The following is a 23,818-nucleotide window of genomic DNA, read 5'->3' as shown; positions in this document are numbered from 1 at the left end:
CAAGTGACCGGAAAAATTGTAACTGAAGAATGGAGACAAGAAAACATGGAAAAATACAGAAAAATGCCTCAAAGGCATGTGAACCATAGATTCTGTTCCCACCGACCAGGCTGGATAACCTCATAATTCGCAGGGTACTGGGTGGAGTTTCAGAATGCTTTTGCCTCAGAGGTGGGGCAAAATCATCCCAAGACTAATTGCTGCTCCGGTACAACCAAGCAGAGTTTATTAAAAGCAAGAACTGAAAAAATCAAACTATCTCCAAATAATTTAACTATGTTCCAGAACAAAGCTCAAGAATACTTTATAGCAATACAATAATATCCAGCACCCAAAAAGGTAATATTCATTGTGCCTGACAATCAACCAATCATGTAATCAAAAATTACAGGCAGGAAAATATGGTGTATAATAAGCAGGGGAGGAGGGATAAAACCAACCACAGAAGTCACACAGATGTCTTTTCATATGTTCAGGAAGCTGGAGAAAAGATTGAACATATTAAGTAGAAATCTGGAAGACATAAAAAAGTTCCAAATCTAAATTATAGATATGAAAACTGCTATGTCTGAGATGTAAAATACAAAAATACACTGATAGCATTAACAGCAGATTAGACATTGCAGAAGAAGGAATTAGTGATCTTGATGACATAGCAGTAGAAACAATTCCAATTTAAATACAGATAAATTGAGAAAAACAACAAAAAAGGACAGTATTAATGTGCTGCGAGACAACATGACCTGGCCTAAAGTACATAGAATTGGAGTGTCACCAGAGGAGTTATGAAGTGCCTGGAAGAATAGGAAATAGTAGCTCCAAATTTTCCACATATGATGCAAACTATAAACTCACAGATCCAAGAAGCTCAATGAGCTCTAAGAATAAGAAACATGCAGAAACTACACCAAGACACATCATAATCAAATTTTTTAAAACCAATGATAAAGAGAAAATCTTAACAGCAGCCAAAGGGAAAAATCTTGAAAGGATCTGCAAAAAAGAGCATATCAAAATAACCGATGAACATAGGAAAAGGTACGTGACTTTTTTAGTTATTAGAGAAATGCAAAATAAAGCATGGTGATAATAGTTCTCAGACTTTTAAATCTCAGAATTGCTTTTCTTTAAAAGTTCTTAAGGACCCCAAAGAGCTTTTGCTTAGGTGACTCTTTCGTTTGTGTTTACTTACCATATTAAGACTAAAATGAAAATTTAAAAATATTGAGTTATTAATTCATTTTAAAATAGGAACAATAAAATGATTGCATGTTAATATAAATAACTTTTTTGTGAAAAGATTTCTAAAATGAAAAAAATTAGTGCAAAGAATGGTATTGTTTGACACTTTTGCAAATCTCTTTAATGTCTAGCTTAATAGAAGGCAGTTGGGCTCACATATGTGCTTCTGCTGTCAGTCTGTTGCAATATGTTGTTTTGGTTGGAGTAGATGAAGAAAATCTGGCCTCACACAGTTTATGTACTTGGAAAAGGAAGGAGTATTTTATGACCCTTTCAGATAGTTGGGGATATTTTTCTTTGATATAACACCAAAACTCAACAAATGGTAGTTTCTTAAAGGTTAATGGCAGTGTAGAATCTGAAACCATATGAGTGTACTCTGTTAAAATAAAAATTCATTGCCTTTCGTGCACTTTGAATGGGTCTTTTACCCATGCATGATTTTATAATTTCATGCATCGGTCATTTGGAAAATATTCGTTCTCTTATGCAGAGTTTGTATGTGTTGACTCATTTTACAATAATGAAAATGTTCCATTGATCTTTAAGTGTTGGGAACCTCTCAGGATCACAATGATAGGTACAGCTTTTCCAGAATTCAAATCTTACTTTAAAGCTTGCATTTTATTATTGATAAGAAGTATTGTCAGTTGTTTTTCCTGAAGTAATAGGCTCCCTTTTTTTATTTTCAGGACAGTATCTGCCAAATACGCAAGTCTAAATAACCATAGTTTGTTGGTAGTTCAAATAAGAATCGTATTTTTATTATTTATTGCTGCTATAAAAAAGTACCCCAACTTGGTGCCTCCAAACAATACAAATTTATTATCTTACAGTTCCTTAGGTTAGAAATTCAACATGGGTCTCACTGATAAAGTCCAGGTGATGGCAGGGCTGTGGTCCTTTCCAGAGACTCTCGGGGTGAATCTGTGTCCAAGCCTTTCCCAGCTTCTGGAGGCACCCACGTTCCTTGGCTCTTGGCATCTTCCTCCATATTCAAAGCCAGCCGTGTTGGACCCCTCTGATCTGCCTCCATTGTCACGTCTTTCCTGATCACTGTTTTCTGCCTTCCACTTTTAAGGACCTTGATGTCATTGGGCTCACCTGGATTACCCAGGACACACTCCCTCTCTGCTGATGAGCAATCTCAGTTACATCTGTAACCTTGGTTCCCCTTTGCCCTGTAACATTATATTTTCACGGGATCCAGGGATTAGGGTGTAGATAGCTTTAGGACTGAGGGTTGGTGGTGATAATTCTGCCTACTACCGTCTTCTGTGAAAAAAACTAGTTCATCTTGCAACTCAGTTGAACGAATGCTTTCCCTTGAGATATCTATCCTAAAGTACTTTAATAGGCAACAAATGCTTCATGCATACTCCCCATTTTATCACATAGAATTTTAAAAAGCTTATACTCAAGTGTTCATCTAGATTTAATAAAAATTAGTACTTTATTGCTTTAACAAGGACATTCTTTTTTTTTGTAATTTTTTTTTATTTCAGCATATTATGGGGGTACAAAAGTTTAGGTTACCTATAATGCCCTTGTCCCCCCCACCCCCCAAATCAGAGCCTCAAGCGTGTCCATCCCCTAGACAGTGCACATCGCACTCATTATGTATGTATACACCCATCCCCTCCCCCACCCACATCTGCCCAACACTGGATTAATGTTATTCCTAAAGGTGCTCTTAGGTGATAATCAGTGAAACCAATTTGATGGTGAGTACACGTGGTGCTTATTTTTCCATTCTTGGGATACTTCACTTAGTAGAATGGGTTCCAGCTCTATCCAGGAAAATACAAGAGGTGTTGGATTTTTATTTGGGAAGGGGGTGAGTATACAGCTATGAAAAGGAATGCAGTGAGTACTGGTTCAGTTTGGTGCCACAGCGATTCATGCTAAGGTGCCAGCAGTTTGACTCACAATCAGCGCACATGTCAGTGGAAAATGCCAAATAGCCTCTTAATGTTTCTGTGAAGATAGTTTTGACATCATGCTGCCTCCCCCGAAAAGTCTCAAGAGTTCATAGTTCACACCTTGAGAACTGTTGCACAATGAAATATCTCACTGTGACCATTTAAAATGTCTAGATTAAATTAGACAATGATAAAGGTTTTATAAGGATGTAAGACCGGGGCTGTTCTCATAGTCTGTGCTGCCCCAGTGGCCTTCGTTGGGCGTGACACCAGGGAAGGTGGGGTGAAATGCAGGACTTCTTAAGAGGTCTCTAAGAACTTGACTGTTCAAATCTGTTTCTCCTGGTAAAGGGCTCTGACTTTATCATCCCCCTTTCCAGGAACTGAGGGGCGTGTGAGGCAGATTGCAGTGTCTGTTTCTTTGATCGTGTGTTAAAGGGCTTACTTTATGAGAGGAAGAGCAAATTTATGTACTGTTGGTTTGTAGCTATGAGAGCCCACTTCGGTTTTGGTAGGTGTTGAAAGATACTTTACTTCGTTGAGATTCAAGACCTTCATCTCAAATGTAGCCTTTGTCCTGTTGGACTGACCATCATCACTTTTTATAAATACAAACCTTTGTTGAGTGCCCAAACACTTCCATCCGTGCTCCACGTGTTTATATGCAAGCATGGAACTGTAGAAACATTGTTAAATGACCCAGAGATTATCCAAAGCAAAATCCTAAACTTTGGATAAACCTAACCTGTTCCCAGGATGGCTTCCAGTATCATCACAACTCTATTTTGAACATTATATTAAAGTATTGTATATTCATGTACATAAACCCACACAGATATGTTTGTGTTTCTCAAAGAAGAAAAACACTGGTTTATGTAACTCATAACATTCCAGAATCTTCAAACCATAGCTTTAACTCCATTTACATTTGCTCCTTGCCTTGGAATGTTCCTTATTACTTTTACATAACTCCTCCTTAACAACTTCTCCTTCTGGCAAGGAACATGATTTCTAACTAAGGATTGTAGGGGACTGAGTTCGGAGAATGCCACCTACCTTTGGTTTAATTGGAGTAGGAATCAAGGATACAGTCATACTGTCACCTTTGACGCTTGGCACAGTTTCAAACCAGAGGAAATTGAACATTCTGATGAGTTTTCCTAATCCTCTTTGAAGGAGCATTCCTTTCACAGCCGGCAAACCCAGCTTGTTCTATCTGCAGGTGGAACTCACTAGCATATGAGAAATCAGTCAAAAGCAGAGGCACATTGTCCTTGGATTCCGCTTGTCCAGTGCAGGGGGAGGTTTTCTTCTTTCTGAAGCAAACTCTTTTTTAAATATAAATGAATCCTTTTAAATGTTGCACAGTGAAATCTTCGGCTTTTATCTAAGAAGTTTTAAATTGGCACCCACGAATTCAGTGTCACTGCAGTGCTTTCCGTTGATCAGGGTGACTTTTGTTTTGCATTGTTGCATGTGAAGGCTGATCTGGAAGGCACAGCCAGACAACATATAACTTAAAGCCCCCCCTTTCTCCAGATTACTTTATCTCTTTGTTAGTTCTCCCTGGAGGGGGGAGTCAGATAATGACCAGTCCTGGGATTTGGCTGTATGGAGGACTTCTTTTGTAATAGACATAGAGAGAGAGTACCACGGCCTTTTTATTTGTTGAGACACAATAGGGCACTCAGTTCAATTCTAAAGCCAAGGTGAAACCTGTAACTTGGGAGTGTTCCCCACCAAGCATTAGCCACACGCAGGCATTAGAAGCAAGCCAGCTGAGAAAGGTCAAATGTCAGTGGTGTGCAGCAAGTTTTACTCTGATTTTTGGTTTGTTTTGTTTTTCCTTAGTGTGGTATATAAAAATGAACTAAGTCTGAATGTGTTCCTATTAATATTTAAAATGAAGTAGAAGTAACAATAATGTCTGGTTGCATGCTATTTTAAAAATATTCCAATATCAGTATATCCAGTTATTTGCAAGTTTCAGACTTCGAACTTTACCTTCCATCCACTGGAGCAGGTAAACAGAGGCCATTATGTGTAGTTACAGTACTCCAGGAGCTCTGCTGTCTGTGGCTGTGGAGCTTTCTTGTCAACTAAGCAGGGTGCCGTATAAGCAAAGGCTCCCTCTGCCCCCTTGCCATTTTCTGTTATTCTCTATTCTGAACCATTTGGTTTGGAAAGTTAACAAAGGTAGTTCAGGTTCATAGTCCCTTCATGTAAAATAGCAGGAGTTGGGTGTGTTTCAAAAATTGAGAAATTTTCAGATTTTAAACGGGTGATAAAATGCATATGCCATATAGTAATATTCCCAGTGGGATCTAGGGCCGTACCCCACAATCAAACACATTAATATTTATGCAGAGGAAATATGAATATTCACACAAAGAGGAATACATTTAAAGTACTAATGTCAGCCCCATATCAAATTTTGCTGCCAAATGTGTTTGCTTAAATTTGGTTTTTACCTTTCAACTTCAGAATTGCAAATAAGAGGTTGTAGACATATGGTGCAGTGACAGAAGTAGAGCAAGACGAGCCTGGTGAGTCCTGGTGACATTTGATGGAGCTGAGTCCCAGGACAGATGACTTATGACCCGGTGTCTCTCCTTCCTAGACTTGTTACTTTCTCTTCCATTCTCTGATCTGCTCTTTGCTTCTCTGTCAAATGGGTGATGTTTGCCTTGTGGGCCGTTATGGGGATAAGAAGTTAACATAGTGTTTGGCATATGGTAGGTATCCAGTAAATGTTGGCTATTAAAATTTCATCTCTTCCCTTCCCCCTTTCCTTTTATTAGATCAAACCTTACTGATGCCGTGGTTGCAGTGAGTGCCACTCTGGAAATAGGATTAAGTGATAAGAATTGTCCTCATGTCACTGGAGAATTCAGTCTAAATTTTTATGTCAAAAACTCATTTCTTGTTAAATGACCAGTACCACCTTTATGATGAACAATGAAAAATGATGAATAAAGGTTTTGGTTACTGTTACATCATATTTAAATCCCTTGAATGCTTCATTTTAACTGCATTTGAGAAAGAAATACAGTATCTTGGAAAAAATGGTGTTGGGAGATAAATGTTTTATAATTTTACACAATTTTTTTTGCAAAAGTATTAATGAACTTTTTCGTGCAGAACAACTTATTTTAAGGTGTGGTTTATAAAGTGGATCTCTGCTTTTAGATTCATAAAGGTCTCCCTTTTTAAAATGGAGAGATCCTGGAAAAAGAATTGCCTTCCATTATTAGGCTGTTTTTTTTATAGTCCCATTTTGTACTTTATAATCACTTAAGATTATAAAGTATAACATTGTTCTAATGATGCATACTCTTGACATACAGGAAATTTTAATTTATTTTTCTGGCCTTTTCTCTTAATTCATGAATAATATAGATGCTTGCTCCACTGTATTTTTTGGATCAGAGACAGAAGAATTAAAACAGGAGGATTTCAAGAGAGGAAAGATGTTAGCTATCTCCTGGGCATGGCCCTACAGGACTTTGTTAGGTTTTAAGTGGGACAAAGTGGATCTGCTTGTATTTATATGCATTGTTTTGCCTGCCCTACAGCTGAACTATCAGCAGAAAGTAGGCATCATGTACTGCAAAGCCGGACAGAGCACTGAAGAAGAGATGTACAACAATGAATCAGCCGGCCCGGCCTTTGAGGAATTCCTTCAGCTGCTGGGAGAAAGAGTTCGGCTCAAGGGATTTGAGAAGTATCGTGCACAGCTTGACACCAAAAGTAAGAAATACTTACACCCTCCTGCTAGGCGTATTTTTCTCCTGCTGAGTTGATGTGCATTTGCTAAATTATCCGTAAAACAACATTGCCATTTATTGCAAAAAACTGCTGGCGGTAGGGGAAGAGAAGGCCAGAGAGGGGCAATGTAGCGCCAGAACTGTTGAAGATCATTATCAAAGTAGCTAGAATTAGACTGTAAAAAATAATGTTATCGTAGGTGTGGATGGAGTAGGGCAACGGACACAGATCATACAGAATTGCTCCTGGATAGCATCGTATAAATTTCGTTGCATTTAGCTGAATGTCAGGGTAATGAAAAACTCCAGAAACTTACAGCCATCTGGTTGTAAGCCCTAGAATTTTTGACTTTCATTAATTCATTTCATAATCTTCATACTTATCTATGTAGTCAGCCTTTGTATGTTTTTCTTATTGATGTTTGCATTCTTTTAATAGATAGGTTTTTTTGTTTCTATCGTTATTGTTCATAGTCTACCTTAATCTCTAAGAACATAGGCTTTTTAGCTTTGGTGTTAGTTTGGCTCATAAAATGTGCTGATTAAAAGCACAACAGTGAACCAGTCTGTTTAACTATGGTGCATAAACCTACAAGATTGTCCACTGCTGACCCCCAAGTCGTTAATAAAATAGTTAAGTTTTCAAATATCTGTTTGAGTTAGAATATGTTGACTTCTGCTGCTGGTCTACATATTGGCAGTTTTAAATTTTATCTCAAAATCCATCCATAGACACCTGTGACCTGTTTTTCTTTGACAGAGTCTTTGGATTAGCACATCTGTATTGCAGTCTATCGTAATCTCTCTGATTTTCTGTACAGGAAATTAAATAAGGAGTTGAGTCATGAAAACAGAAAAGCATTCATAAACTCCAGTGCAGGGAAGAATTTCCTGTTGCCATGGTTTTGCTGTTGCCAACTTGGAAACGACATGCAAGAGAGACTATTAAAACCCATAAATAGCCTAGCCTCTTAAATATTCTTTTAACATTCTATACTCTGCTTGCAACTACATAAAATGTTAAATCTCGATATTCTCTTAAACTTTTTTTAATCCAGATATTCTGATAATTCACTCTGTATAATTCACTCATGTTGTCCCAGTTTGTTGTGCTGTATAAATTATCATCACCACAAAGAACTATTGAAAGGATCTGGGACGAGAATGTGTAATAAGCCCCGTGCTTCTATAAATAAATGGTCCAATTGGGACTTGATAAGATTGTGTATTATTTCTGTGTATTTACCTATTCCCAGCCACCTCTTGATGATGAAGGGCAATGTAAGAAATGTGTAGCTAGAGCATAGTTAAGCAGTGTGCATCTAGTAAGGCAGTGGAATAAGAAAAGTAAGTACTTTGTGCACGATTTCCCCTAATATCCCAACCAGTACAAAGGCTATAGGGCAATGAGCCTCTATTAGCAAACTGCCTCCAACTGTAGTTTTAGAATTATGTAATACATTCAGCAGGGAAGGGTTCTTTTTCTCTGAGCTACTCTCCTTTAAGTAGTTCAACTTCTTGAAGCGTATCTAACCTTTCAAGGCATAGCTCCTGAGAAGGATTCACAGACAAGTGTCCTTTTCTGTCCTTTCAGGGTGTCAGATTTCCTAAAATGAACAAAAAGTAGGAAAATGTTCTCACTCTAAAGCCCCAAAGAAAGCAGCATGCAAAATTATCTCCTTTACTCTTCGCTAAAAGGAGCAAAAACTAGAGGACTCCATTATTAGCCTTGTCATTTAAACCCATATTAAAAAAAATAACAGGCCACCAAAATAGGCAAGAGACAGCCACTGCACACCCCAGCAGCCTCCAGCACCACCAGAGATAAGACTTTGCTGTGTGTGCTGTAATGTGATCTTACCACACTTTATTTAACTTCATTTAAAAAAAAAAGTTTTCAAGAGCAAATGTTCCTCAAGGATCTTTCCGATTGTAGATGTCACTTGAATCTGTGGATTTGTAGTTCTCATCAAATTAAAATATTATTTGCTATTATTTATTTCTTTATTTTTTCCTTCCCATCTCCCTTCTTTCTGAGTCTCCAATTATACATATTATATCACTTACTAGTGTACCACAGGTTAATGAGGCTTTGTTCGTTGTTTTTTTCAAACTTTTCCTCTGTGCTTCAGTTTGGATAATTTCCATTAATATGTCTTCAAGCTCACTGTGTTTTTATTTTCTTCCCTAGTGTCTTAATTCATTGTTAATTCAACCCAGTGAAATCTCCATTTAAGATACTGTATTTCAGCCAGCCACAGTGGCTCATGCCTGTAATCCTAGCACTCTGGGAGGCCGAGGCAGGCGGATTGCTTGAGCTGAAGAGTTCAAGACCAGCCTGAGCAAGAGTGAGACCCCATCTCTACTAAAAATAGAAAAAATTAGCTGGGTGTGGTGGTGCATGCCTGTAGTCCCAGCTACTCAGGAGGGTGAGGCAAAAGGATCACTTGAGCCCAGGTATTTGAGGTTGCTGTGAGGTAGGCTGACACCACAGCACTTTAGCCTAGGGGACAGAGTGAGACTCTTGTCTCAAAAAAAAAACCAAAACTATATTTCAAGGCCAAAAATTGCATTTGATAATCTTTTTTATATCTTTCATTGTCTCCTCACTAGGTTCATGCTGTGCTTTAAATCCTTGAACATGTTTATAATAGTTGTTTTAAAGTCTTCATCTGCCAATTCCATCATCTCTGTCATTTTGGGTTTCCTTGTTTCAATGAGTTTTATCCTGCTTTGGGGTACATTTTACTGCTTCACATGTGTGGTTATTTTGGATTATATATTGGATATCATGAATGTTGCATGGTTGAGTTTTGTTTGGGAAGGCAGTTAAAGTTACTTACAGAACAGCTTAATTCTTATGAGGCTTGTTTTGAAGTTTTGGTAAAGCATACCTGGAGTAGCCTGTATTCTCTGTTTAGTTTAGCCCTACTACGAAGGCGTGACTTTTCTTGCCCCTGAACACCTCATATTCAATGAGATGTCTCCACTTTGGCTGGTCGGAACTCCGGTGTCTTCCAACCCTGTGTGAACTGTGGGAATTGTCTGGCTTACAATTTTCTGGAAGTTGGTCTCTCCTTAACAGTTTTTCTTTGCTTGGTTTTTGGAATTTAACTCTATACACATGCAGCTTACTATTCATCCCAAAACTCAAAGGGACCCCTATTCAGATATCTGAACCTCTTTCACTATGAGGTTTCCTTCTCTTTGCTATTCTTCCTGGCAGACATCAGCCACTTAGACCTCCTGAACTCCAGTCTGTCTCGTCTTCCACCTCCAAAGCCCTGCTCTGTGCCATTGTCCTAGAAGCGCTCAAGATAGAAAGCTGAGGGGATCGTAGGTCTCATCTCCTTTGACTCTGTTTTCTCAGAGATCACAGTCCAGTGCTGCCTAGTGTCCAGTGTCTGAAAACAGTTATTTCACGTATTTTGTTATTTACAGTGGCAAGATGGGTCCTGTATCAGGTAGTTTGTTATGGCTGAAAGCAGAAGTCCCAGATACTTTTGATATATATACCATCTCATTTAATTCCCACAGACTCTGCTAGATACCAGTTATCCCCATTTTACAGAATTGGCTTCTTTAAATTAACTAACATGCCCATGGTTAGACAGCCAGTAAGCATTAGGGAAATAGAACGGATCCTAGTGGTATGGTTAATGGTGTGTTCAGAGAAAGCGTAAATGTATAATTAAGCACAGTGAAGACCCAAGCCCAGCCTTTTGCCTTTGTCTTCCCCTCTGTCAAGTCTTGGGCCAACAATACCCAAACCATCTCATGAGATAGCTCTACTTGTCATATATTATATTAATATTCAGATTTTGGTACTTCTGCAAAGAAGAGAGAGAGGCCAAGGAAAGGCAGGATTGATGGAACTATTGAACCACTTCACCTTTTTCCCCAATTATCTCTGCAAAATCCATTTTCTCATCTCAGATATAAGGACTTGTAGCAAACAAACAAGCTACAAATAAGTATGTCTTAGGCTAGAAAAAATTTGCAATGAAGAAATTTTCAGCAGGGGATTTTTTTCCTCCTTTGTTTCCTTATTTGGATGACATAACCTCTAGATAATTACCATTCCCTCACACTGCAATAAATACAAAAATAAACTTCCCACCAAGCAGTTTGTTATTTGAAAGCTGGAGACCACCCTCATTTTAAGCTGCGCACATGGATTATTATTTGGGAAATTATTTCCTGACCAAGGCTTGTCAGGTCAGTACACAGGAGACTTACAAGCCCTCTGGAAAGCATTCCTTCAAAGCCCTGCCCTCATTGGTTTGCTGCAATATTCGTGAACGCTTGTTACCTCCTCCATTTTCTCAGCAGTGTTACAAAGGCAATTGAGATTCAAGGTCTTACAGGAGATGTAAGGCTTCATAAAGAAAATAAATCCTTCTTTATTTTGAATATCTAAACTTTGATATGGAAAGGGACAACTAGCACTGCTTAAGTGCTTTGCACTTGCAAAGGGCTATTTGGAGTTCTACAGACTGACAAATGAAGAAAAGGATTCTTTTTAAGGGAACTCTACACTGTTTACCTTAACTGCACAAAATTCTAAATTCCAGCCAACATATTTATTGAGCATCTTTTCTGAGGCTAGCACTTTCGTACATACTGTTTCATTTAATCCTTGCAACATTGAGAATATTGAAGAGAGAAGTGAAGTGACTTGTTTGTGACTTGTTTTTAGCAAGTGACACCATCAGCATTCAGACTCAGATCATCTTACTTTCAAGTTGGGAATCCAGGAAATTACAGGTATTTTGCAATGCGAACAGAAAATAGAAAATGGTAGCAGCTGACTCCTAAGTACCAGCCCCACATCATCTCTATCCTTTTCTCCCAGTAGTTTAGCAATTTTGAGATGCCTCGAACCTCAGGTGCATACCCATGCACAATCACACATAACTGGAACTAACACAGTGTAAATTTGCCTGCCGTAGCAAAGGGTGGGACTACAGACTCTTCTGATCCCATCGTTATTGAAGTAAAGTAACCAATCTCCTGATCATGGCTAAAGATACATTGATTTAAAAGATTAGCAAATACAGTAGATGTCAGAGCAGGTAGAATTCTTGACTTCCCCCAATACTCCATTGGAGAGTGAGTGAGATAGTGCCACGAGACCCCAAGCCCACCTCCTCTTGGATACCTGCCAGTGTTCCAGAAGTGACTACTTGGCCCCTGCTGTGCTTCTGAGCTTTGGCTTCTGCATCCCCAGACCCTGTGGCAAGACTGACTAGATGTGAGATCTGTCTGTATCTGACTACACCATGGGGGTCTCAAATACATGGTCCCCAGCTGCCAGCTGACCATTATAATATTTCAAACTATGGATAAGAATCAGACCCACAACCCATCTGTGATTTTGTCTTGCATCTGATGGGTTTTATAGTTGTGAGGACATTAACAACCAAGCTTAAGCTTTCTTCATTGTGTTTATTAGTCATACACATTTAATTAATGAAATTACTTTTTCCTTGTGTTCATAAATATTTAAAACTAGGAACTTTCCAAAAATCAAATTACATAAGCTTGTTTTCCTTCATCTAGCTTTTCCTAATTCAAACATATCCTTTAATGACCAGGAAGTAGTTATATGAAAGTTTAATGACTTTTTCCCGGTTCAGATGCATGCCTTATCATCCAAGCTTTAGACTACCTCAAAGCAAAAGAGTTGAGCCCAAAGAGAAGTCAAGGTGGTTATGACATTGGCTGTACCTGAAACCACTCTACAGATTTACTAACCTGTTCATGTCATCTTCAAATAGACATGCTTAATGTAGGATATTATCACTAATCTATATTTTTTCAAACCAGCTGAGAAGAATAGTCTTATCATTCCTCAGTGTCTTCTTATTCTCATCTAGTTTGGATACGACAAGTTTTACTTTCTATGTGACTTAACTGTAGAGTACTGACCATATTGGTGGATATATGCCACCCACTGATAGTGTAATTGGAGGTGGATCAAGTGATTGCCAAGGTGACCTATATAATGCCTGAATTTACTTTTTAAGTTCTGAAGCTCCGGTACAAATATGCAGTAGCATTATCTTTTCATCCTTCTTTTGCAAGCACATTGTCCCTTTAGAAACCGCTCAAGATACTGCTCTTTAACCAGATAAAATAATTTTTTTTTCTAATTTTTATTTTCCTAATAGTCGTTCTATTAAAATTTTCAGGGTTTCATGGTCACTAGAAATGTAATAACAACATTGGATGCCTTATTCTTTAGAAATTATAGCAAACATTGTTTTTCCATTCTCTGTGGTAAAGTTTAGCAACTCCATTATGTGCATAGGAATTTCAGGGTTTTGGAATTCCTTTCTTCTCAGAAAGGAAAGTTTCATTGTTTTGGCTGTCGTTTCATCTCTGAAACTTTTGAAACTGTTTTTAAGTTGCTGAAAAATATCAGCAAAACTCTGGGATTTCTAAATGTCCCCAGAAGAAGGCTGGTCAAGGAGCCTATGTCGTCGCATGAAATGAGGCGTGCAGGGGAAAGGGGTGGGAGGTGAGGGGAGAAAGACAGGGTCTTCAGGGTTGCCCTCCATAGCGTTTTCCTCCCTGGCAATAATCCTAGAATTAGACAGACGTGCAAAGCAAAATGTAATAAATGAATGCCGGGTGACAACCTTCTTTTCTACTTCATTAATTTTGCTTAAAATTGACTTGAAACACATGTAAAGTACATGTCAAAGCTGACACATTCACTTAAAAGTTTTAAAATGTAGTAATCCATTCTACAGATATTTATAGCAAGGGTCCTTAACAATAGATAAGTTCTTCATGCTCAAGACCTGTCTCACATAGTTCAAATGAATACTTTATTGTAGTAATATGCAGAGGTTTTTTTTTTTTTTGGTGGTCATTAATGCTTAAAAGATATTTGTCTTGGATAGTTATATGTTGGTACATATTTTTGCAATTTTTGAAAGGTCATCTCTGCTTTATTCTATATTTAGCGTGTTTTTAAACCTTTGCATTTTATGTCAGCTTCAAAATTAAGATCCTCTAACAAGCGCAAGCTTGAGACTCAGGATTTTAGAACATCTTTAGAAAGCTGTCTACAAGCCACAATTGTAGTTTATTCTTAGAGAAATACCCAAGGGCAATGGAGCTACTGCATTAGAATTACTAGGGAGTGTCTATTAAGAATAGATTCCTGGGCTGGGTGCAGTGGCTCACGCCTGTAATCCTAGCACTTTGGGAGACTGAGGGGGAAGGATTGCTTGAGGTCAGGAGTTTGAGACCAGCCCGAGCAAGAGCAAGACCCCATCTTTGCAAAAAATAAAAAAATTAGCCAGGCCTGATGGTGTGCACTTTCGGTCTCAGCCATTTGGGAAGCTGAGGCAGGGGGATCACTTGAGCCTGGGAAGTTGAGGTTGTGCTAAGCAATGATGATGCCGCTGCACTCTAGCTGAGGCACCAGAGTAAGACTTGTCTAAAAAAAAAAAAAAATTTAAAAAAAAAAGGAATAAATGCTCTGGGAATCTGCCTGTTAATCTAGTTTTCCAGCTGATGCTGTACATACTAAATTTTAAGAGCTGCTTTTTGGTATATGCCAGAGGCTTTGTCTTACAGCACCATTCTCTAAAATGCAGTGAAGTGCTTTGATCCTCAAAAATATGGTTGATGGAGGTTTGAGTTTACCAAGAGAAGAATGAAGTGCACTTCTGTTCTTTTTGCAACCCATCAGTCCAGGTCCTTTGAGTCTAAACAAATGTTCCCATTCAGTTGGGCAGTTAATAACTCTCTTCTCTGGCTTCCAGGTATTTGTGGGCACATTGATTCTGAAACTTTGTTAATGATTAAGGCAATAGAGGGGTTTTTTTCCTTAAAGACGTTGAGAGCACAACATACCTAAGTCTGTAAAAAAATTTGGGGGGACATTGCTATAATGCCTTTGTTCTTTTGTCTTGTTAAATCACCATCTATTTGTGAAGAACAAAACAGTTCCCTTGCTCGAATTGGAAGTATTAGAAAAAGGGTTCTTACCATAATGTCTGTGGACATGGACAGAATTCAGGGGTCTGTGAACTTAGATGGGAACTTTTATCTTTATTTTCACTGACCCCAAGTTGAAATTTAGCATCTCTTTCAATTATGAACATCAGCAACAAACCACGGTAGTACAAGCTCTACCTCTGATTTTATTGCCAATATAAAGCACAGATATTTTCATATCATATTTGTTATTGCAGGTATCTTAAAATATTGTTTGTGCTCATCACTTCCTTAAGATTATAGCAGATATTAGACCAATTGCTAAATCTTGTTATAAATCTTGTGCATATCATTTAAAAATTATTTGATAATTATATTTTCCAGTATAATTGATTTCTTTTGAAATCTTAAGTATTTTATAGTTTTACAAATATTATTCTGAGAAAGGATCCAATCCATAGGCTTCACTAGATTGCCAGAGAGGATCAGGTACCAAAAACTGGGTGAGAATACCTCGAGTGCTCTTGTCTAGAATCTTCTCATCCTAAATCATTTCCTTTTTTTTCTTTTGAAGTATTTCTCTTAAATGAATTATTTTTTCTATTCTTCTAGTCATCTCGTCATTATATATATTTTTTTTAACTGTAGCCGACTCCACTGGAACCCATTCTCTGTACACAACATACAAAGACTATGAAATTATGTTCCATGTTTCCACCATGCTGCCATACACACCTAACAACAAGCAACAGGTAAGAGATCCTCATGTTATTTGTGTTTTCACCCTTGTTTCATTTTCCCCAGAAGCCTAAGTGGCAAATTTGTAAAATCATAACCCAGAATTTCCTGTTGCACCTGTCACAGCAGCAGGAAGCTTTGTGCTTTGTGGAAGGAAGGAATAGCAAATGAGCTGCACACAAATGAAGAGACACAAATTCTAGGTTAACAGCCAGCTGGATGGCTTTGTGAATTAATCATTTGCTTTTCACCCACGGGGACTGAGATTTTCATGAAGTCTGAAGAGAACAAGTTGAAATCATTGGTGATTAGATGACTCTGCAGGGTTGCAAAGAACATACACAAGTGGGTGAAGTTTCATCTCAAGAGGCCAATGCACAAAGTGGGAAAGTAGTGATGTTTCATTTTAGATTTCAAAGGAGATTTAGTATACTCACTTAGAGAAGAGTCAAAATAAATGTCAACAGAATCTGAGAATAATATTCTTTCATCCCGTTTATCAGGAGATAGCAAGGAGCATAGATAACGATTGCGTGTGCCTACAGCATGCACAGAGTTCCTCTCAGGATGGTCTAAAAGCTCAATGCCTATTTACTAAACTGTGAGATAGTTAAAATGTGGAAACTAAGAAGTGACAGATTGTTACAGAGCAAAATGGAAACTGTCAGTATTGTTTTAGAGAATATGCAGTTGTTGTTATTAAAAAATATTTCAAAATAAACAATACCAAACTGAAATTTAGAAGAACCAGAGAGCTAACAAACTCTCCTTTCAATATCAGTGCAGTTTTACTTTTGACCTTAAAATGGATATGAATTTTTGTCATTGTCAGTTGTGCTGGCAGCACACAGGCCAGCTGCAGAACGAATCACATCCTCTTGCACAGAATTTAACCAAACACTAATCTAACTCTATCAATTTAGGTTTGATTAAATCACAAATCTAGGTAACAAAGTTTGCCTTTCATGATCAGTAAAATAATCAAAAACAGGAAGCAAAGCAATGAATCAGCTTTAAATCTGAAATAAACCTATTTTAAGATAAACTCCCTGATTCATACTTTGTTGACAATTTGTTTTATGCAAATTCCAAGTTCTAGATCTCTTAGAGAGGAAAACATCATGCTAAGAAATATATACTAGACTTCTGGGCCAGGTGTGGTGGCTCACGCTTATAATCCCAGTACTTTGGGAGGCCAGAGTGCGAGGATCACTTGTGGCCAGGAGTTCAAGACCAGCCTGGGCAATATAGCGAACCCTATCTCTACAAAAATTAAAAAATTAGCCAGGTGCAGCGGCACACACCTGTAGTCTCAGCTACTTGGAAGGCTGAGGCAGGCATATCATTTGAGCCCAGGAGTTTGAGGTTGCAGTGAGTTAAGATAATGCCACCACACTGTATGTAGCCCGGTAACAGAGTGAGACCCTATAACAAAAAAAAAAAAAAGAAAAATATGCTAGATTTCTTATTCTGACCAGTCACTAGACAAAAAATTTGAGAACATTAACAAATGATCTTTAAAGGTGAGATAAAGGCTTTTTCTGCCTGATCACTCAGAAGAGAAAGATGAGATTTATGAAGGTAAAAAATTCAGTAACAAGATTCAATTAATTGTTTGTTTCTACCTAAATGAGTTGAAGCGCTGGGCAGAAAGAGTTAGCATTTAAATGGACAGCTATCTAAATTATTTAATTTTAGGGTCTAATCAAGGCAAAAGTGTTATGATCTCATCAGGATGAGAAAGTTAGTTACACTGCTGCGTATTAACAAGTTTTCATTCTCTAGCTAAAAATTTATTAGTTCTACAGATTGCCTTATGCTTCGAAAACACAGAACATCTTTTTTCCATGCATTTTTTTAAGTATCATTTTTCATTACATATAGTGTGAGATGGATAAATGGATTTGTTTCTGTTTGAGTTCTTTATTAAGACATTTATTTTTAGATATCAAGCCATATTTTGAAGAAAGAATAACACTGCACAAAAAGACAATATCAACAAAAAAAGATAAAAATTTTAAAAAAAGACAATGGCATCATCTATGCAGGAATGGCATAATGCATGGATAAATAGTATTTGATTTTGGTATGCCCAAGATCTTGAGTAGATTAATCTTTAATTATTGTTATATTCTGTATAGCAGTCACTACGGACCAGCCTTTATTTTCATAACATTGGATTATATATCGTGTTTAGAAATGAAGTAAACTGCCTCATTAGAGGACAATTAGAGGTGCTTTCAGATTCCTAAGGTTAAAAATACATTTCCTGAATATTCTAACTCCCAATTCTCAACCCTCATCTGAAAGGCTATCGTTTCTCCCAGCTGGCAGCCAGTACTAGATCATTGATTTTACTGGTATGTAATTTGTGTGCTCTGATGTCACTAGAGAATTTAAAAAAACAAAAAGTTTTATAAGTACAAGCTTAGTTTATATAAATGTCACATTGAGTTGTTTTTCTCTCTTGAGAGCCTCCATACAGTAAGTATGTATGACAAATACAATTTTGTTCAATTTTTCTTTTCCCTGTTGAATCAAACCCCCCAAAAGGCACTGACTTAGGGTGATTTGGGATTCCTGAATTTGAAAGCCACCCATCCAAAATGCCATTTAACGTGAAACAGAAGGTGGCCTTAAGCAGCTTTTGCTGTAATTAAAGAAGCTGTTTAAACTTAAAATTTAACCTTCTTTTGAATTGTCACAACATTCTGGAATATTATTAATTTCTCCATTCCCAGCTTGTAACACAAAAAGTATATCAGAAAACACCTTAGCTACATTTTCTTTAAATGAAGCCGATTAAACCAGAACATAAATTGCATTGTAATTACTTCAGCCATTCTCATCTGTAAAAATCTTCCCTATGGCAAGTTTCTTTCTTATGTGAAAATGGAATGAAACTGTTGTTATGGAAACTGAGGATTCGGAGATGCTGGGACTTGGCATAATATGCCAGATATTGGTTAGATCTATTTGAATGGCTATATCTTTTATGCAAATTTCAGAATATTCATTTCTGTGTTCTTCCTTGGAGGAAATGACAAGACAGACTGAATTATTGACAATAACTGTGTAGATTACCTGCCCTAATATGTACTGGTTAGTAATGAATGTTTTAAATACAGTTACATAAGGGAATTTGGGAGACAAAAAGCAGAGCATTGTTATTTACGTTGGTTGCTTATTTTTTCTTGTAGCTCCTACGGAAGCGGCACATTGGAAATGATATTGTAACAATCGTTTTCCAAGAGCCTGGAGCACAGCCGTTCAGCCCAAAAAACATCCGATCCCACTTTCAGCACGTTTTTGTCATCGTCAGGGCGCATAACCCCTGCTCTGACGGTGTCTGTTACAGGTGTGTATCGGTGCCACAGCAGGGGCTCGGTGGACCTTGGCTGGTTGTCACACACAAGCCCCGTCCAGCTTTGCTTTCTAAAGTGGCAATGGGAAGTCCATTACTATTTATTTTTGTCTTTAAACTATGCACACGGGTGGCCGAATTCACATGATGACGTCATCAGATGGCATTGACATCCCTCAGACATGTTGGTTAGACACCTGCCGTTTCCATTTGCACCTCCTCCTTAGGTGATGTCCTTCATCCCTACCATCTGGTCACCAGCTAACTAATTACTCATATTGCTAATTATATTTTTCTCTTGGCATAGCTAAAGCAGAGAAGAATGATTATAATAAGTAGGGAAGAGAAGTTCATTTTTTAAAAAAGTATTGTTATTAAAAATGCCCAAACCCTTGCCTCAGACTTAATGTGATTCACACTAACGCTTCTGACTATAAGCTTGGAGGCATTTCTATGCTTTATTAAGCATTTGTTGGAATTGTTTCAATGTCACTTGGATCTTCAAAGAATTTTTACACCTGTGAGTTTTTCTAGCCATTTCTAAACTACTAGTGATGTGAATTTATAGGCATCTTTCATCAGGGGCACTTTGGTGGGAAAGTTTAAAGATGCATTGTTTTATAGTCATTTTATTGAAATCCAACTTTCCGTAAGTGACATAGCTAGAGTAATTGAAATGCTTTTTGTCATTTAAAACCTCTTGGTCTCAACTTTCTCCACCATAAACATTCATATATTTATTTACTTACACCTACCTGGTACCTGAACTGTGGGAAGTAGAAGTTTCCTCAGGAGTGTCTTGCTCTAACAGTGTAGGGAAGTGTAGGGTCATTATAGGCTGAAGTTAAGGATATTTAACTGAGAAGATGGGATTTGGTGTGTGTTTAAAGCACAAATGGATAGAATTCAGTGGGAAAAGAGAAATCATTGTAGGAGTTCCCAGTGCTATGGACAGAAGCAGAGAGACAGAAGGAGGGTGGAACGCACCGTAAGGCAGCTACTAGTGTAGGAAAGGTAACTGGGCAGTGCTAGGCCATCAAGGTAACACTGTATAAATAGAATTTTAGAAAAATTTATCTGATGTCTCCATGCAAGGTAATTTGTACACATAAACTTGGAGGTTGTTGCTGTCCATTTGCTCTTCACAAGTTTTCTTTATCCGGCCCTTATTGTATATGTGGTAGGCACTATTCTAGGCCTTGGGATGTAACAGGAGAACAAAGAGAGAAATCCCTATAATGGATCCAAAAGTGAGGTCCTGAAATAATGTGGGGTTATATCTCCCTGGGGACTGGAAAGTTCTTATAGGAAAAAGTAACTGATTCAGACTAATTCCAGAGACCAGTTAACCTTGAATAGTCATGACATCATCAAGAATGCAGAAATCAGTTAGTAAATCAGCATACTAAAGCTTATCCTATGACTGAGAAGAGAGCCTTCCAGTCTATTATTTTATTTGTATGATTGCAATGAGCTTACTTGTCTGGTCCCAATTGATGGAGCAGACTAGAACCAACAAAATCTAAAAGGAGGAGGAGCAGTCAGTGGCGAGTATATACTGAAAACATCAGTATGTGATTACTGATAGAGGAGGTGCAAAAAAACTGTTCACATCCAGGATACAAATTCGATAAGCACAGGAGTCTGGAGTCATTGGGTAGTGGCCCCCCCTTATTTCCAGGGGATATGTTCCAAGACCCCCAGTGAATGCCTGAAACTGTGGCTAGTGCCAAATCCTATAAAAATTGTGGGTTTTTTCTGTATAAGCAAACCTGTGATAAAGTTTAATGTGTAAATTAGAGTGAGAGATTAACAACTGACAGTAAGTTAGAACAATTATAACAATATACTTCAATAATAGTTATGTGACTGTGGTCTCTCTTTCTCCAAAAGTATCTTACTGGTGCTGTACCACGGGTGATTGAGACCACAGAAAGTGAAATTGTGGATAAGGGTAATTACCGTGTACTTCACTTGCCCATGGGGACTTCACTTTGTAAAATCAGTGTAGAATGTCAACATTTTTCAACAACTAATGAATTAATAGATCTAGGCGTTGATCATCAAAGGCTGTAAATATCACAAAAAGAGACAAATGTGTGCCTCATGATGGAAGAATACATCCTCAACTATGAATTAGTCTTGCCCTTTTCCCCCACTAAATTAAATCTGAATCTGATCAAGCCTCTAAACAAGCCAACTTACAGGAGCTATAAAGACAGAGGAACATGTTTGTAGTTGACAAAATTCAGACTCTGGACAACTCTATACAACAAACAGCCCAATTTCTTCAACAAATAAATTAGAAGAAATATAAGAATGAAATAAGTGGAGGAGAATGTATAGAACAAAAAGATTTTTAAAAGATGATTGAATTAATTGCAATTTGTGGGCCTTATTTGGACCCCAATTTAGACAAAAAGACTATAAAAAATCTAAGGACTTAATAAACAATTGGAAATGTGAACATCAACACACTACTTGATGAAATTAAAGAATTATTAATTTTAAAGCTAGGATAGTAGTAAGTAGTTATAATAATGACCCTGAGTCTTTAAAACATGTTAAATTGTGGTCAGTAGCTATATTTAGGAAGGTGGAAATACATATTACTCCTCTCAGAAAGGTTTCTATACCCAATAATTAAAATGTAATAAATGTAAAGGGAGTCAGTATGATGTAGTGCAAAAAGTACTTGGAATTAGACCAGATTGTTAAACTTCTTAGATCTTAAATTTCCCTTTCTGTGCAGTGGAAAGTTGCTTGACATCTACTTAAAATCCCACAAGTAAAGTATCTAGCAGAGGCAGGGAGACAATGTGGTCTGTTTATCCTGTTTCTTCTCTTTAAAAAAAGAGAATTTACAAGCTTAAACTAAGGAGAAAAAAAATCAAAATATGTCAAGTGGTGGAAATTTCTTTCAGAAATTGTATTCCAAGCTGTAACTAATCAGCATCTCTATTGTCCAATGCAGCTGACCTCTCTAAGGCAAAATCTGAATATGTCTCTCTTTGTGCTTAAAACCACTTATGGAAAAGTTCAGACTCCCAGCCTTGCATACTACATGGGGTCCTTCAGGTCTGGCCTTTCCTGTCTCTCAGTTTCTGTTGGCACCTCTACCAATTCCCACCCCACCCCTGCCTCACTCTTGTGGAGCTAGTTACCACCCCCCAGAACGTACGTGCTCTGCCCCTCCTTTTTGCCCACGCTGCCCTCTCAGGCTGGAATGCCTCTCCTCACACTCTCCCCTGCCTCTCCTTCATCCAAGAAATCCCTAATCTTCTTTTCTATGGGAAGGCTCCCCGGTCCTCCCAGGCTTAGATAAAGTGCATTTCCTAAGCATTGCCAATAGCTCCCCGTGCTTCACCAGCAGAGCACCCAAAGCAGTGGGTGTAGCCCCCACCAGACTTTGAGTTTCTGAAGTGCCAAGCCCTTGACATACTCAGCCTTGATCCTCTGTGTTAGCACAGAGCCTAGTATATTGTAGGTGCTCAGAGAGTGTTTGATGATTTGATGAATGAATGCTATTAGAAATCAAGAGAATGATTAGCACATGTTTGTTCTACCACTGATCTTTCCTGTCCTTTGCCCAGGTATGCTTTCTAGGAAAGCTTCCCAAGCCAGCATTCTGACCCAGGCTCCAAGAAGGGGAAATTTCCCTCTACTATTTTGATGTTGTCTGTGTCAACTTCCTTTTAAATTTTGGACTGGGAATCGTTGTTTATTGCTGTTTCCATTGTGTTTCCAAAGTTCAAGTGTTTTAACTTTGAAATTATTAATACTTTTTCCCATGGAGACTTATGTTCAGATGTCTCTGGAGCATTCCCATGTACCCCATTAAAATTGCCTTTGAGTATCAAGACTCGTGACTTCATCCAAGGTCTTTGATGCCAATAAGTGTTACATGGCCCAGATCAACTAGAAACAGCCTCATGCTGGTCTCTTTGCATGTGACTTGTGGAAATGGTCCCTTTTAGCAAGCACCTCAGGAGCGGAAGGTTTCAGAACATTTCCTTACAGGGAGTAAATGTGGTCTTGTCATGGAGCACTCTGTTGGCTGTCCAGAAGCTTCCATTCCAGTCCTGGTTCTCTTTAACAACTCTGGGCAAATCATTTCATTTCTCTGCCTCTGTGTCCTGGAGAAGTGAAGAATTTGTACCAGTTGTTCAAACGGAGGTTCAGGGATATGTCAAAACGCAGAGCAAACACAGGACACCTTCCTGGTCCTTCAGTGTGCTTAAGGATTTTGGAAAGAGAACATATTTTTATGTTAAAAAGAATACAAATATTTTTCAGTAAAATTGCAAAATCGAGGTGAGTTTTAAGATGAAACTCGAGATTTTACTGGAAGAGTTAGAGGAACACTGACTTCTCCAAGTTTCCTTCCTGGGTTTACTTTCCGTGACTGTTTTAGCCTCTGAGCTTCTGTCATGTAGATAACCATCTCGACTAGAACATTCTAGTCCTCAACAGTGCTGGGTAAATAAAGCATGGCTAAAATTTTAAAGAATGTATTATTTCTAAAAAGATACAGTATTGCAAAATAGGCTAACATAAATGTAGCCAAGCAGAGGCCCTTTGGAATCTGCTTTTAAAAATAGCAAGAACAATTTATAATTAATATATCTTAAGTATTTATATATAGCAAACTAAGATTCTAGAAAGGCTCATTTTCTTAAGGCGGCAAAATATTTTATTTAGCTTAAATCAGGCCTTATTATCAAGAGTTCAGAATTTGTGGCATCTAAATTAATGAGCTTTTAACCTTGTAGAAACCTTGAAAGTTAGGTTTCTCTAAAACAAAATCCTTTATTTGAAAAGAACATTCC

At 37.9% G+C, this 23,818-nt stretch overlaps 1 protein-coding gene across 10 annotated transcripts in view; it reads left to right on the top strand.

Annotated features, from left to right (window-relative positions):
• The window catches only part of SIPA1L1 (signal induced proliferation associated 1 like 1), a 358,554-nt gene that overhangs the window by 260,102 nt on the left and 74,634 nt on the right, over positions 1 to 23,818 (top strand). For all 10 annotated transcript variants that reach the window (XM_045564679.1, XM_045564663.1, XM_045564653.1 and 7 more), the window contains 3 exons: positions 6,740 to 6,914; positions 15,536 to 15,639; positions 18,826 to 18,983. In XM_045564679.1, the coding sequence (XP_045420635.1) occupies positions 6,740 to 6,914; positions 15,536 to 15,639; positions 18,826 to 18,983 (437 nt within the window). The remainder of the gene's footprint in view (positions 1 to 6,739; positions 6,915 to 15,535; positions 15,640 to 18,825; positions 18,984 to 23,818) is intronic.

The sequence above is a fragment of the Lemur catta genome, chromosome 1 (assembly GCF_020740605.2).
Source record: "Lemur catta isolate mLemCat1 chromosome 1, mLemCat1.pri, whole genome shotgun sequence".
In the NCBI taxonomy this organism is placed as follows: domain Eukaryota; kingdom Metazoa; phylum Chordata; class Mammalia; order Primates; family Lemuridae; genus Lemur; species Lemur catta.
This window is presented reverse-complemented; position numbering and strand designations above follow the sequence as displayed.